The 16616-nt window shown below is 47.8% G+C and overlaps 1 protein-coding gene across 1 annotated transcript in view; it reads left to right on the forward strand.

Annotated features, from left to right (window-relative positions):
* The window catches only part of LOC137336047 (myoferlin-like), a 129065-nt gene that overhangs the window by 51302 nt on the left and 61147 nt on the right, over positions 1–16616 (forward strand). The window contains exons 25-32 of the mRNA XM_068001549.1: positions 2376–2539; positions 5340–5454; positions 6182–6284; positions 7763–7902; positions 10918–11085; positions 12130–12244; positions 12823–12900; positions 14758–15122. Coding sequence (XP_067857650.1) covers positions 2376–2539; positions 5340–5454; positions 6182–6284; positions 7763–7902; positions 10918–11085; positions 12130–12244; positions 12823–12900; positions 14758–15122 — 1248 coding nt within the window. The remainder of the gene's footprint in view (positions 1–2375; positions 2540–5339; positions 5455–6181; positions 6285–7762; positions 7903–10917; positions 11086–12129; positions 12245–12822; positions 12901–14757; positions 15123–16616) is intronic.

Consider the following 16616-nt stretch of genomic DNA (forward strand, 5'->3'; position numbering starts at 1 on the left):
ATTCCCGAGATTCTAGAAAGGTCCCAGTGGACTGGAAGGTAGTAAATGTAACAAGAAGGGAGGGAGAGAGAAAACAGGGAACCACAGGCCAGTTAGCCTGACATCGGTTGTCGAGAAAATGCTGGAATCCATTATTAAGGAAGTGGTAACAGGGCACTTAGAAAATCATAATATGATTAGGCAGAGTCAACATGGTTTTATGAAAGGGAAATTGTGTTTGACAAATTTATTAGTGTTTTTTGAGGATGTAACTAGCAGGGTGGATAAAGGGGAACCAGTGGATGTTGTATATTTGGATTTTCAAAAGGCATTCATTAAGGTGCCACATAAAAGGTTGTTACACAAGGTAAGGTTTCATGGGGTTGGGGGTAATATATTAGCATGGATAGAGGATTGGTTAATGAACAGAAAACAGAGAGTAGGGATAAACAGGTCATTCTCAGGTTGGCAGGCTGTAACTAGTGGGGTGCCACAAGCATCAGTGCTTGGGCCTCAGCTACTTACGATCTATATTAATGAATTGGATGAAGGGACCGAGTGTAATGTATCCAAGTTTGCTGATGATACAAAGCTAGGTGGGAAAGTAAGCTGTGAGGAGGACACAAAGTGTCTGCAAAGGGATATAGACAGGTTAAGTGAGTGGGCAAGAAGGTGGCAGATGGAGTATAATGTGGGGAAATGTGAGGTTATTCACTTTGGTAGAAAGAATAGAAAAACAGAATTTTTTTTTAAATGATGAGAAACTATTCAATGTTGGTGTTCAGAGAGACTTGGGTGTCCTCGTACAAGAAATTCAGAAAGTTAGTATGTAGGTGCAGCAAGCAATTATGAAGGCAAATTGGCCTTTATTGCAAGGGGGTTGGAGTACAAGAGTAAGGAAGTCTTACTACATTGTACAGGGCATTTGCAAGACCTCACCTGGAGTACTGTGTACAATTTTGGCCTCCTTATCCAAGGAAGGATATACTTGGCTTAGAGGCCGTGCAATGAAGGTTCACTGGATTGATTCCTGGGATGAGAGGGTTGTCCTATGAGGAGAGATTGAGTAGAATGGGCCTATACTCTCTGGAGTTTAGAAGAATGAGAGGTGATCTTATTGAAACATATAAGATTCTGCGAGGGCTTGACAGGGTAGATGCTGAGAGATTGTTTCCCCTGGCTGGAGAGTCTAGGACTAGGGGGCATAGTCTCAGGATATGGGGTCGGCCATTTAAGACTGAGATGAGGAGGAATTTCTTCACTCAGAGGGTTGAGAATCTTTGGAATTGTCTACCCCAGAGGGCTGTGGATGCTGAGTCTTTGAGTATATTCAAGGCTGAGATCGATAGATTTTTGGACTCTAGGGGCATCAAGGGATATAGGGATCGGGCGGGAAGATCAGCCATGATCTGATTGAATGGCGGAGCAGGCCCGAGTGGCCATATGGCCTACTCCTGCTCCTATTTCTTATGTTCTTATATTCTTAAAACACAACCTCTTGCATGCAGTGTTTGTGAGATATAGATAACCAATTATACTCACATACTGAGGACTGCTTCAGGAGGTCGCAAATGTGACATCTTGACTTTTTTTTTATTCGTTCATGGGATGTGGGCGTTGCTGGCGAGGCCGGCATTTATTGCCCATCCCTAATTGCCCTTGAGAAGGTGGTGGTGAGACGAGATGAAACGTCCCAGGACCTCCAGTGTGTTGTACGTTTTATATGTTTCATTACCTCGGACAAATGTGGGTACCATACGTCTTCAGGCGGGACTGACGGTCAGACTTGCAGCCAAACAGAGTCTATTTAAACAGAACTCGTGACCGAAACTCTCCCTAGAGATTCCTGATAAAAGCAGGATTATTTCTCCAGCAAAATGCAGTGAGTGGAGGATAGTTACAAATGTGCACAAAATCAATCCCAGTCACTTACAACAGTGCTGTCTCCAGGCATGATTGACAGAACAATTACCCAATCATCATCTTTCTGGCTGGGAATAGGGGTGTCACTACATGGAACTTTTAAACAAATAATCTTACAGCTCAATATTATATAATTCTATCTAATGCCAGCGAGCTTATTCGATTCAGTAATCGAGACATGCCCATCCTTGCAGGGTACGGCATTACAACTGAGGCCAGCCCTTTCTCGTCCAGTTAGATTGTAGTCATGAGTGGGAGGCCTGGCTCAGAGGTACTGTGACCAACTCTTGACACCTGAGCTGCTGCCCTGGCAGAGACCGTCTAACTTCGCTCAGAAAGGGAATTGAACCTGGGCCTCCCCTGGGGGTCCTGTGCATCTCAGTTCTACACTGGGCAGTACTTTCTACAGCTGAGCTGTCACGGGTGCTGCGTGCGTCTGTTTAATGGTGGTGGTTTTCTGTTTTAATTTGCAGTATGAAAATCAGGCAAAGGTCATGGGCCATTGGGGCACCAGCGGGCTGCTGCAGCACCCAGTGTTCTCTGACGCGATGGGGAAAATGCGGCTGTCAAAAAAAGACTTCCATCCTCTGAAAGGCTGGCAGTGGGATGGAAAATGGACCATCGACCCCGAGCGGTGGTGAGTCTGTTTCAGCCCTCGTTAATCGGAGGGGTTTTCCAAAACATTTTGACTGACATTAACGCACGCCTCATTTTTGTTTAAAGTTGAGAAATGCTAAAGAAAGAAAGACCTGCATTTCTACAGCGCCTTTCGCAACTCAGGACGTCCCAAAGCGCTTTACAGTCAATGAAGTCGTTTTTGAAGTCACTGTTGTAATGCAGGAAACACGGCAGCCAATTTGCGCACAGCAAGATCCCACAAACAGCAACGTGATAATGATCTGTTTTTAGTATTGTTGATTGAGGAATAAATTTTGGCCAGGACACCAGTGAGTGGGCAGACTGTGCCTCAGTTTAATTTCTCATCTGAAAAATGGCACCTCCAACAGTGCAGCACTCCCTCAGTACTGCACTGAAGTGTCAGCCTAGATTTTGTGCTCAAGTCTCTGGAGTGAGACTTGAACCCACGAATTCTGTACCTCAGAGGCGAAAGTTCTACTGACTGAGCCACAGCTGACACCATAAAGGTCAAGGCTAGTTGTCCAGTGTGGTTGAAAGGAGAGCAGGTAAATCAAGAGCTCGTGGTTTGTGATCTGAGTTTGGATATTGAAAGTCTGTCCGCTGTGGGAGAAAGGGAAGGCTATGGAAGGTAAGTGAGTTGCACATTTTTGAGGCCCTGGAAAAGGATGAGCCAGAGAGGAACAGAGAGAGTGTGAAGAAGAATAAAAGCAAAAAGGGAGCAAAGTTGGAGAAAAAACTGTTGAAAAGCTGAGGAACTGACAGGGCTTGGAGGATAAAGGAAAATAAACTGAACTGAAAGAGATTATATAAAGGGGGGAAATCAGGAGAAAGGAGAGACTGGCCTGGCAACCACCTCGCTTGATTTAACCATAACTGGTTTTACATCACTTCCCGCTGAAATGAAAGTAGCAACTTGGGTCTTCATCTTTCGATCCTCAAATACATCTGGTTATTGGTGATCCAAACCGTAACATCGCAAAGAGGAGACTTCAGGGTGATCTGAACCAATGTTTTCGTCATTATATGAATGGATTTCACCAAGTTGATCCAATTGTTCAGTATAATGAAGAGTTCAAATGACAATATGGTTCACGTAACAGAATCCAGAAGCCCCGGGTTTCTTGGCGTGGGTGAAGGCCTCCGGGCCAATTAATCGCAAAATCACACACCTTGCAAATTAAAAACTGGAAAGTCAGGGGTAAGAATGGAATTCAGGAGGATCTTCACACACAAAGGAAATAGAATTGTGGAATAAATGAAGAGGGCAGCCATTCAAACAGAGACTCCAAGAGGCAATTCGAGAGAGAAGGGATTGAGGGATACCTTGGGAAAGTGGAATCATAGGCGGAGAAGACCACTCTTATTATTCTATCGTCCCTGTGCCAACTCTCATTAGTCCCAATCCTCTGCCCGTTCCCTTCTAAGTTTTTCCTTTTCAAGTAATTATCCACTTCCCTTTTTAGAAACTTATGAATTCTGGATTTCTGATAGGGCATTCTATGCCCTAACAACTCTCTGCATTAAAACAAAATTCTCCTAATCCCCTCTCTCTCTCCTTTCATTGATGATCTTAAATTTATGGCCCCGAGTTCCTGACTCACTGACCATCGGAAATATATTTTCCTGATTTACCTTGTTAAAATGCTTCATAATTTTTGAACAACTCTCTCTGATTTCCTCTTAACCTTTTTTCTAATGAATAGACCTTCAGTTTCTCTCATACGTGAAGCCCCTCACCCTCGGTATCCCATCACTGAATGTAACCTGCACCCTCTCCATGGCCTTGGCATCCTTCCTAAAGTAGGGCTTTCAAAACTCGACACAATATTCCACCTGCAGCCCAACCAATGATTTGAATAAGTTGAGCATTGCCGTGTGTATTCGATGTTGCTCGCATCCCGTATGTTTTTTTTTTAAAGCTTTATGAACTTATCCTCCCACTTTTAGGTGAAGTGATCTCCTGAAAAGTTTGTTGGACCCCAATGGTCTCTTTTTCTGTTTCCAAAAATTCTTGTTTGTCGCTTTTATTTTTCAGTATAACAATCAGCCATGCCAATGATATTCAAATATTGGAACCTGTCTGAAACTCCTTTCTCTGCTATTTTATCAGGAATGGTTTCCTGTTTACAATAAGGAGATTAATGTCTCTTAACGTCAGCTGTGGCTCAGTGGGTAGCACTCTCGCCTCTGAGTGACAAGGTCGTGGGTTCAAGTCTCACTCCAAAGGCTTGAGCGCAAAATCCAGGCCGACGCTCCTGGGTCAGTACTGAGGGAGTGCTGCACTGTCAGAGGTGCTGTCTTTCAGATGTAGATGTTAAACCAAGGCCCCGTTTGCCCCCTCGGGGGCGTAAAAGATTCCCTGGCACTATTTCGAAGAAGCGCAGGGGAGTTCGACCCGGTGTCCTGGACGATATTTATCCCTCAACCAACATCACATTTAAAAAAAAAACCAGATTAACTGGTCATTATCTCATTGCTGTTTGTGGGATCCTGCTGTGTGCAAATTAGCTGCCGCGTTTCCTACATTACAACAGTGACTGTGCTTCAAAAAGTACTTCATTGGCTGTAAAAAGCTTCGGGATATCCTGAGGCCTTGAAAGGTGCTGTATAAATTCAGGTGTTTTTAAAGTTAGCAGAGAAAGGAATCTCATGTGCGGATGCTGTAATTCGAAGAGTCAGATTCCAATCTTGCTGTGGTCGTGTGTACAATATCCTATTTGACATGAATGGGGGCCTTGATTTCCTGTGTTTGAGATTTCACTGATGGTCTCTTTCTGTTTCTCCCTCTCTTTTAACAGCTTGTTGTTTGATTCAGATGCTGGACACACTGAATTTATGGATGACGTTTATGAGAATGAAAATCATTTGGCCGGAGGAGAGTGGAGCCCAGCTTTGGAACAGTACACAGACGAAGTGGGTGTTTGACAACTCGCAGTTTCCATAGAAATCACACTGAAACATTTGAAAAGTTTCCGCTGGTCCCAAATACAGGACTTGAGGCGCAGTAGGTTCAACTTTATGACTGACAGACAGCATCTGTCAAAGCCTGGCTGATTGGGATGAAAACTAATCGGCACAGAATGCTATTAGTTTCTCAATTATCTAATTGTGGGCAAGATTATCAAAACCATCTGTGCAAATTATTTTAAAACACCTGAAAACACTTCAGATGCCGCACTGTCAAAACTAAATGAGAAAGAAAAGTTAGTTATTTTTTGCTGGAGCCATTTGCGTGTTACTTTCTCTGGCTGAGGGAAGTTTGCAAATTGGCCTCGAGCTGAAAATTTACAAGCACCTGGCAGTTGCAAACTTCTCTCACTTTACCAGTAATTGGGCCCTCCTCAGGCCCAATCTAAACCACTCCCCCACAGTGAATGCCTGAACATTGGCCTCCAAAAGCACTGGACAGCAGGTAAACATCACAAGGAAGGTCCCTACAGAAGGCAGAGAAGAGAGACTTTCGTCTCATGAGTCAGGGCTGGATTCCAACCCAGGTCCCGGATGTAAAAGGACAGCGTGCTAATGATTCGTACGACATGCTTCCCATCGTTAGATTTTTTGGCTTTAGAAGTGTTGATGTGTGTTTATAGGAAGAACATTCCATTCTTGGAGCACTGTATATTTTCTCTCTGCCTTTCAGAAAGGGAACAAGGATTTATCGATAGAAGAGGTTGAATGTCCTGTTGGTTGGGAATGGAAGGAGGAATGGAACCTGGATATTTATCGAGCAGTCGATGAACATGGTGAGTCGGCACATGGAGATGAGTTTGGGACTGGCTAAAATCACTCCCCTTTTGAACGTTTCATTCATTGCATCTGAATGTTTCTGAATTGTAGCTGAATTTGGCTCCCGGACACCATGACTAAAATGTTCATTCTATTGCGTTCACCTCGTCAACTGCAGAGATGTAAGAGATGTACAGGGGATAATATTAACCTAACTCACTGGGCGGGAAACCCAGGGATCGGGTGGAACGCTGGTTTTACACCCCGCCTGATTTTACTCTTTTGTTTATTCGTTCATGGGATGTGGGCGTCGCTGGCGAGGCTGGCATTTATTGCCCATCCCTAATTGCCCCTTGAGAAGGTGGTGGTGAGCCGCCTTCTTGAACCGCTGCAGTCCGTGTGGTGAAGGTTCTCCCACAGTGCTGTTAGGAAGGGAGTTCCAGGATTTTGACCCAGCGACGATGAAGGAACGGCGATATATTTCCAAGTCGGGATGGTGTGTGATTTGGAGGGGAACGTGCAGGTGGTGTTCCCTCTATTGTGTAATACACTCTTGTGTAAAACCAGCGTTCCACCCGATCTCGTCAGTTTCTCGACGGGCGGGTTAGGTTAAAATTGCCCCCGGAGACTCTAACCACTCTCTCTTTATCTCAACTTTTCTTGTCTCTATTTTATCAATGCCGCTAAGGTCAGTGCTCCTCTGACCTCTCTCGTATTCCTCCAAAGTTGGAAATACACCATCCTATACTTTGTCCCTCCTCTCTGCGTCCTAAGTCTCAGCCGTAGCTCAGTGAGTAACATTCCTGCCTCTCAGTCAGAAGGTTGTGGGTTGAACTCCCACTGCAGAGATACATAAGTCAGGCTGACACTTCAGTGCAATACTGAGGGAGTGCTACACTGTCGGAGATACCAACGTTCGGATGAGACGTTAAAGCTATGCCCTGCCTGCCCTCTCAGAAGGATGTAAAAGATCCCATGGTCACTATTTTGAAGAAGAGCAAGGGAGTTCTTCCCAGTGTCCTGGCCAAAATCTATCCCCAAACCAACATCACTAAAACTGATTATCTGGTCATTATCGCATCGCCGTTTGTGGGATCTTGCTATGCGCAAGTCGGCTGCTGCGTTTCCTACATTACAACAGTGACTACTCTTCAAAAGTACTTCATTGGCTGTGAAGGGCTTTGGGAGCCCTGGGATTGTGAAAGCCGTTATATAAATGGTTCTTTAAGACTCATCGCGTTCTCTCCGACTCTAACCCATTCTTTCCCAGGGTCTCAAAACCGTTTCAGTTCTTTACAATCCTTAGTCTAGCCTTCCTCCTCCCAAACTCCAGGCTTTTTTTGAAATCCAAGCTTGGTGTCGTCTAACCGCGTTGTCTACGTTCACCTTGTCCGCGCCTCTCCTGCTTGCTTTAGGAGCCATGCCCTGGCGCCCAGGCTCCGACAAAGGTGGTTTTTATTTCTAACGTGTTTTCTGCTTCATTGCTCACCTGAAGGATGGGAGTATGGGAAACTTGTCCCACCAGACAAGATCCCAAAGAACTGGAATCCCAGCGAGAAAGCCTACCACACGCACAGACGCCGCCGATGGGTGCGAAAGCGGATCAGGAAGCCCGACGGGTCTCATCAGGTTAAGGTGCAGTATCATTGGGCTCGATCCTGGAAATCCACGCTCGTCACTGTAGACCAGAGGTTTTCAGAGTAGGGTCTGAGACGGGGGGGGGGGGGGGCGGGGGGCAGAGAACAGAGGTTGGATTGTGGGGGAGGGACGTCTTTCAGATGAGACGTTGAACCGAGGCCCCGTCTGCCCCCTCAGGTGGGTGTAAAAGATCTCTCGGCACCATTCACAGGGATATTCTCCCCGGTGTCCTGGCCAATATTTATATCTCAACCAACCTCATTAAAAATGATTATCTGCTCATTATCTCATTGCTGTTTGTGGGACCTTGCTGTGCGCAAATTGGCTGCCACGTTTCCCACATTCCAACGGTGACCACACTTCAAAAGTACTTAATTGTCTGTAAAGCGCTTTGGGACGTCCTGAGGTCGTGAAAGACGCTATAGAAATGCAAAGACTTTCTTTCTTTCAAGGTCATTAGATTTCGGTCTCTCTGGGGCCGAGGAATTCTACACCCCTTGAGCACAGTGTCTCTAGTTTCCCTCTCGCTGCTTGATTGACTGACTCTGGATTTCTGCTTTTGTGTATTTTTAAAAGTGCTGCTTCCATTCATGTAGCAGACCCTGTTTTTTTTTTGGAAGTTCGGACAAGGGGGTCCCCTCGAAGTGTTTCAACATTTGCAACGGATGTCCTGCTGGAAAAGCTTGAAACTTAACTGCTGCAAACATTTCTGAAGGATTATCAGTAAAACCTGAAACCTGCAACTTAACATTTTCCCTTTTTTCCCCAATATTTTGACCTGGGCTTTAAACAAAAAAAAAAAATTGTAGTAGTTTATATCTGAGTTTATACCTTATCTGAGGAAGGATGTCCTTGCCATGGAGGGAGTGCAACGAAGGTTTACCAGACTGATTCCTGGGATGGCAGGGCTGACGTACGAGGAGAGATTGGGTCGACCAGGCCTATATTCACTAGAGTTTAGAAGAATGAGAGGTGATCTCATCGAAACATATAAAATTCTAACAGGACTAGACAGACTAGATGCAAGGAGGATGTTCCCGATGGCTGGGGAGTCCAGAACCAGGGGTCACAGTCTCAGGATACGGGGAATGCCATTTAGAACCGAGCTGAGGAGAAATTTCTTCACTCAGAGGGTGGTGAACCTGTGGAATTCTCTACCACAGAAGGCAGTGGAGGCCAAGTCATGAGATGTATTCAAGAAGGAGATAGATATATTTCTTAATGCTAAAGAGATTAAGGGATATGGGGAAAAATCGGGAACAGGGTACTGAGTTAGACGATCAGCCATGATCATTTTGAATGGCGGAGCAGGCCCGAAGGGCCGAATGGCCTACTCTTGCTCCTATTTTCGATATTTCTATGTATATAATTGACTGCCTTTTTTCTCACTCATTCCCTTTTGGTTTTTATGTTCCTTTGTTTTTCTATTCGTCTTCTCCAACTCTCTCTTGATTTATCTCCCTTTTTCTTGACTTTTTTAATCTTCATTTATCTCTCCCTTCTTGCTCATTCAGTATCCCACACACCACTCTCCCTTTCAGCCCCCCTCCCTTCTCAATCATGAGGCTGTATATACCAATACATATAGCAATGCAGGAAATATACCCCACTCCATCGTCCTTCCTCTCTGCCCAATGCAGCATAATACGATGCTGGAGTGAGTACCGGATTTGCAGAATCTTAGAGTTTATCGACTGGTCTTGATTTGTTTGTTTGCTCATCCCGTCTCCTTTCTATTACATAGAATTGACAGCACAGAAACAGGCCATTCGGCCCAACTGCTCCATGCTGGTGTTAATGCTCCACACGAGCCTCCTCCCTCCCTACTCCATCTCACCCTATCAGCATATCCTTCTATCCCTTACTCCCTCATGTATTTATCTAACTTCCCCTTAAATGCATCGATGCTATTCACCTCAACTACTCCATGCAAATTCCACATTCTCACCACTCTCTGGGTAAAGAAGTTTCTCCTGAATTCCCTATTGGGTTTATTAGTGATTATCTTATATTTATGGCCCCTAGTTCTGGTCTCCCCCACAAGTGGAAACATCTTCTCCACATCTACCCCATCAAACCCTGTCATAATTTTAAAGACCTCTTTCAGGTCACCACTCAGCCTTCTTTTTTCTAGAGAAAAGAGCCCCAGCCTGTTTGATCTTCCCAGATGGGTATAACCTCTCAGTTCTGCTATCATTCTTGTCAATCTTTTTTGCACCTTCTCCAGTGCCTCTTTATTCTTTTTGTAATAGCTTTAGTAGAGGGCAAGAAACACGTTGAATTTAATCATAGCGACAGGACATGAGCCAGGAGCTATGACAGCACACGCGGAGTGGAACATAAGAACAGGAGGAGGCCATTCAGCCCCTCGAGTCTGTTCCACCATTCAGTTAGATTATGGCTGATCTGCACTGTAACTCCATTTCCCCGCCTTTGCTCCATATCCTTTGATACCCTTACATAGGAACAGGAACAGGAGTAGGCCATTCAGCCCCTCGTGCCTGCTCCGCCATTTGATAAAATCATGGCTGATCTTTGATCTAACTCCATATACCTGCCTTTGGCCCATATCCCTTAATACCTTTGGTTGCCAAAAAGCTATCTATCTCAGATTTAAATTTAGCAATTGAGCTAGTATCAATTACCTCACAAAACTCTGTCAGTCTCACTCTTGAAAGCTCCAATTGTCCCCCAGCACCCACAGCCTTTTGAGGGGAAGCGAGTTTTCCAAATTTCAGCTACCCTTTGTGTGAAAAGTTGTTTCCTGATTTCGCTCCTGAAGGGCCTGGCTCTCGTTATAAGATTGTGTCCCCTCGTTCTCGATTCCCCCCACCAGAGGAAATAGTATCTCTCTATCGCCCCTGTTCCTCATTTGTTACGAAGTGGTTTTGATGAAATGAAATTGGTAAAACAAGTAGTGAAGGTTTTTTAAAATTCGGAGCGCTGTACTGAAATAACTCTGTGAACGGGTCCAAATGGAGTCCTTTAATTTGAGGATTGGATGTGCCGCAGAAAGAAGAGTTTGATCCCGATGGCTGGGAATACGCCCCTCTATTTGGTTGGAAATTCCATGTGAAGCAGAACAAGGCAGACGCTTACCGACGCAGGCGCTGGAAGAGGAGGATGATCCCCAGGGAGCAACTGGGCCCAGCGGCCATTTTCAGACTGGAAGGTTCTTTGGTACGTGGCTTCCTGCGAGAGGGTGACCCATTAAAAGCTTAGAGAGAATTTTAAAAAAAAATGTATTTAAAGCTTTTCATCATGAAAAGGCGGGCTGGTACACGTAGGCATCCAAGGATGGCAGCAACTGTTGGGCTGCATGGCCTGATTCTGTGCTGTAAATTCTATGTAAAGTTAGTCTGGACACTCAGTCTAGTTCTCAGTGGTCATGAACCCACAGCACTAAAATGCTCCTAAATGACACCATGTTGGCTGTCTCACTCTGAGAAGACACAGGACAGTTGGGAAATGGATAAATGGCACACAAGTGCAGTTAGGGGTGTTCTAAAGGTTGGTGCTGAGATCCATTGGGACAGTGTAGAGGGAGCTTCACTCTGTATCTAACCCGTGCTGTACCTGCCCTGGGAGTGTTTGATGGGACAGTGCAGAGGGAGCTTTACTCTGTATCTAACCCGTGCTGTACCTGCCCTGGGAGTGTTTGATGGGACAGTGTAGAGGGAGCTTCACTCTGTATCTAACCCGTGCTGTACCTGCCCTGGGAGTGTTTGATGGGACAGTGTAGAGGGAGCTTCACTCTGTATCTAACCCGTGCTGTATCTGCCCTGGGAGTGTTTGATGGGACAGTGTAGAGGGAGCTTTACTCTGTATCTAACCCGTGCTGTATCTGCCCTGGGAGTGTTTGATGGGACAGTGTAGAGGGAGCTTTACTCTGTATCTAACCCGTGCTGTACCTGCCCTGGGAGTGTTTGATGGGACAGTGTAGAGGGAGCTTTACTCTGTATCTAACCCGTGCTGTATCTGCCCTGGGAGTGTTTGATGGGACAGTGTAGAGGGAGCTTTACTCTGTATCTAACCCATGCTGTACCTGCCCTGGGAGTGTTTGGTGCTGTCACAGGAAGTGGGAAAGTGTTCTGATTCTGCAACACTAATTTCCTTCACTTGGTGAGCAGTATACAGGACCGGCTGTGTGGGCAGTGAAGTTGTGGTTTATGAGTGTTCACTGTGACAGTGCTGTGTCTGACAAGGTGCCTGGTCTTGTTTCAGTATCGAGAAAACGGTGAAGAGCAGACGGACGAGCTTGAGCATAAGGAGGAGAAGGTGGTTGGGAATCAGGAGCTTTATGGGATGACTGCACCCTTTATATCCTGTCTCCTGGACCGTAAGTTTAAAGCAGCCGATGTACAAGGCCCAATGCCTGTTTTTCCCTCTTGCTTGAGATTGCAATGTTGTGCTGTGCCCAAACCCAGACACGGGGCTGAGTTGGGGAGGTGATGGGACCCGGTTTCAGTTCTGAGATTTGCTTTTTCAATGATGAAATTCCTCCAACCTTGAGAGGCAAAACCAAAAGGGGGAAAGAACTCGAACAAAAGCCGACAGTGTCCTGCTTCGATTTTAGACGCGTCTTTGGAAAAAATGATTTGTTCAAACGGTGGTAAATGTTTGGAATAATCTTCCCAGGTAGTGGGATCAGGGAGATTGGGGCAGTTACAGGGCAGTTGTATCACTCACTCACCTGACGAAGGAGGAAAGCTCCGAAAGCTTGTGATTTTCAAATAAAACTGTTGGACTATAATCTGGTGTAAGATTCCTTACATTGGTATTTAAAGCAGTACCAAGATCTGGTGTAGTTGTTTTAATATCACTAATATTTAAGGATTGAAATGTCTGACTCCCGGTGATGGGAAGAGCTGAGCAATTCTCCTGACCAGTGCTGTCACTTTCTCCTCCGTCGTGCAGCCCCCATCGCTTTCCAGTTTCGCGGCTACATCTATCAGGCAAGAGGCTTACTTCCCACCGATAGGAGCAGCTTTGCAGGTGAGCAGATTAACAAGAGATGTCACATTCGCTTTATGTTTCTGTGTTTTGCACCTGTGTGTAGGTGAACGTATGGGCGGTGCGTGTTTACGGGGGGAGCGCGTGTGCGTGTTTACGGGGGGAGCGCGTGTGCGTGTTTACGGGGGGAGCGTGTGTGCGGGTCTAGCGGGGGAGCGCGGGTCTAGTGAGGGAAGGCGTGTGCGGGTTTAGCGGGGGAGCGCGTGTTTACGGGGGGAGCGTGTGCGCGTGTTTACGGGGGGAGCGCGTGTGCGGGTCTAGCGGGGGAGCGCGTGTGCGGGTCTAGCGGGGGAGCGCGTGTGCGGGTCTAGCGGGGGAGCGCGTGTGCGGGTCTAGCGGGGGAGCGCGTGTTTACGAGGGAGGGCGTGTGCGGGTCTAGCGAGGGAGGGCGTGTGCGGGTCTAGCGGGGGAGGGCGTGTGCGGGTCTAGCGGGGGAGGGCGTGTGCGGGTCTAGCGGGGGAGGGCGTGTGCGGGTCTAGCGGGGGAGGGCGTGTGCGGGTCTAGCGGGGGAGCGCGGGTCTAGCGAGGGAGGGCGTGTGCGGGTCTAGCGAGGGAGGGCGTGTGCGGGTCTAGCGGGGGAGCGCGGGTCTAGCGAGGGAGCGCGTGTGCGGGTCTAGCGAGGGAGGGCGTGTGCGGGTCTAGCGGGGGAGCGCGGGTCTAGCGAGGGAGGGCGTGTGCGGGTCTAGCGGGGGAGGGCGTGTGCGGGTCTAGCGGGGGAGCGCGGGTCTAGCGAGGGAGCGCGTGTGCGGGTCTAGCGGGGGAGCGCGGGTCTAGCGAGGGAGCGCGGGTCTAGCGAGGGAGGGCGTGTGCGGGTCTAGCGAGGGAGCGCGGGTCTAGCGGGGGAGCGCGTGTGCGGGTCTAGCGGGGGAGCGCGTGTGCGGGTCTAGCGGGGGAGCGCGTGTGCGGGTCTAGCGGGGGAGCGCGTGTGCGGGTCTAGCGGGGGAGCGCGGGTCTAGCGAGGGAGGGCGGGTCTAGCGGGGGAGCGCGTGTGCGGGTCTAGCGGGGGAGCGCGTGTGCGGGTCTAGCGGGGGAGCGCGTGTGCGGGTCTAGCGGGGGAGCGCGTGTGCGGGTCTAGCGGGGGAGCGCGGGTCTAGCGAGGGAGGGCGTGTGCGGGTCTAGCGAGGGAGGGCGGGTCTCGCGAGGGAGGGCGTGTGCGGGTCTAGCGGGGGAGCGCGGGTCTAGCGAGGGAGCGCGTGTGCGGGTTTACAGGGGAGTGCGCGGGTGCAAAGGGGAGTACGTGTGCAGGTTTCCAGAGGTGAGTGTGTGTGGGCCAGGAAGAGAAGAGAATAAGTTACAGGAAGTTTGTGAAATTGGGTCCTGTGGTCAGTGAGTAAATATACCACCCGGTGGGTCTGAGCTCCATTGAACATGAAAATCGCAGGCTCGCTGTCTCATGTGGTCTCAGTTAGCTCATCTCAACTGCCATTTGCAGCAGGAGAGGGGGCTGCAAATGGCCACTATTTCCTGGGCTCGGGAGGGGACAATATAATCAGCTGGGTTTCCCACTGCTGATTGTTGTCCTGGTGGTGCGTTGGTGTACGGTCGGTGGATTTGACTCGAAACTGTGATATCTCCCACTGCTAGTTAGCCCACCACGACTGACCCTCCAGGCTGATGTGTGGAGAATTGCCACTCAGGTGGGGTACTGGAGAGAGAGGAGCTAACAACAATGGCACTGCGCCCAAGCAAAGGTCAGTGCCATCAGAGGGGAGAGCATTGATGCAGAAACAGTGTCTTTTCTGAACCTAATCTGTGACGGCAGTGTGACAGGACAGTGGGCCTCGAAGCTCGCTTACATTTTGATGATGTATTGAATTGGAATTCCTTTTTTTGATTCAGATCCTTACATCCAAATGTCCTTGTTGTACCAGAGCAAAAGGACGGAGACGATGAAAGGGACTGTAAACCCAACCTGGGACCAAACACTGATATTTGAGGAGATCGAAATCTACGGCAACCTCAGGGAAATTGTTGCAAACCCACCTTACGTCATGCTGGAAATGTTTGACAGTAATCGTGCTGTAAGTTGCATTTCTGGGGGGTTTTTTAAAACAAAAATTCTTCCTCCTGTTTTGCCACTTTGCTGCGTGTCATTCCCCAGTCCCAATAATTGTAGACGTGGCCCTGTTCTCCCAGAACTCTGCGCTCCTCCAATTCTGGCCTCTCGCGCATCCCCGATTTTAATCGCTCCACCGTTGGCTGGGCCCTAAGCTCTGGAATTCCCTCCTTAAACCTCTCCGCTTCTCCACCTCTCTCTCCTCCTTCAAGATGCTTCTTAAAACCCACCTCTTCGACTAAAATTGTCCTAATATCTCCTTATGTGGCTCGGTGACAAATTTTGTTTGATCTCCGCTGTGAAGCGCCTCGGGACGTTTTACTGCATTAAAGGCGCTATGTAAATGCAAGTTGTCGTTCATTTGTTCTGGCAGATCTGCTATGGGAATGGCCTCAGTAAGTTGGCAGAAACGATGTTCTATAACGACAGGAAAGTTACACCATGTGCTCTGCACCGTTTGTTGTGGCCGTCTGCAAGAGCTTCGTGCAACAGAAGTGTTGATGGAGCATTCGATGTTCCTCACACAGACTTCTGTCTCTTTGCTTCCTTACGGACAGATGCAGGCGACCCTGATTTACACTCTGTGACCTTGATCACGTTTCTCTCCAGAATCAAGAACCAGCTACCGAAACCATGTCTGCACCAATCATGCATTTCAGAATCGTGTTCTCATCGTAGAATTATAGAAAGTTACGGCACAGAAGGAGGCCATTCGGCCTATCTTGTCTATGCTGGCCGAAATCCCACTTTCCAGCACTTGGTCTGTAGCCCTGTAGGTCACAGCACTTCACGTGCACATCCAGGTACTTTTTAAATGAGTTGAGGGTTTCTGCCTCTACCACCCTCTCAGGCAGTGAGTTCCAGACCCCCACCACCCGCTGGGTGAAAAAAATTCTCCTCAGCTCCCCTCTAATCCTTCCATCAATTACTTTAAATCTATGCCCCCTGGTTGCTGACCCCTCCGCTGGGGAATCATGCATTTCAATGTATCAATCGTGCATTTTAAACCTATATGTTCGTACAATGTCATTTGCTGGGCATTCCTTACTGAGAGAAGTGCCCATTCTTCTGGGTTTTTTTCCTGTTAAAATGGTGTCAGCCCTGGCTCAGTGGGTAGCACTCTCGCCTGTAAGTCAGAGCGTTGAGTTCCGCTCCAGAAACTTGAGCACAAAATCTAGCCTGACACTCCCCGTGCAGTACTGAGGGAGCGCTGCACTGTCAGAGGTGCCGTCCTTCGGATGAGACCTTAAACCGAGGCCCCCTCTGCCCTCTCAGGTGGATGTAAAAGATCCCCTGGCACTTTTCGAAGAAGAGCAGGGGAGTTCTCCCTGGTGTCCTGGGCCAATATTTATCACCTCAACCAACATCACTAAAACAGGTTATCTGGTCACTATCTCACTGCTGTTTGTGGGATCTTGCTGTGTGAAAATTGGCTGCCGCGTTTCCTACATTACAACAGTGACTACACTTCAAAAGTACTTCATTGGCTGTAAAGCGCGTCGGGACGTCCTGAGGATGTGAAAGGCGCTATATAAATGAAAGTTCTTTCTTTTAAGTGGAATTTAAACCAATCATAGACTCTGGAATTCATCTCACCGACTTCTTATTGGCCAGAAAGATCAGTCTCAGATAGCTGCCTGAA

This window comes from Heptranchias perlo, chromosome 20 (assembly GCF_035084215.1).
Source record: "Heptranchias perlo isolate sHepPer1 chromosome 20, sHepPer1.hap1, whole genome shotgun sequence".
Classification (NCBI taxonomy): Eukaryota; Metazoa; Chordata; class Chondrichthyes; order Hexanchiformes; family Hexanchidae; genus Heptranchias; species Heptranchias perlo.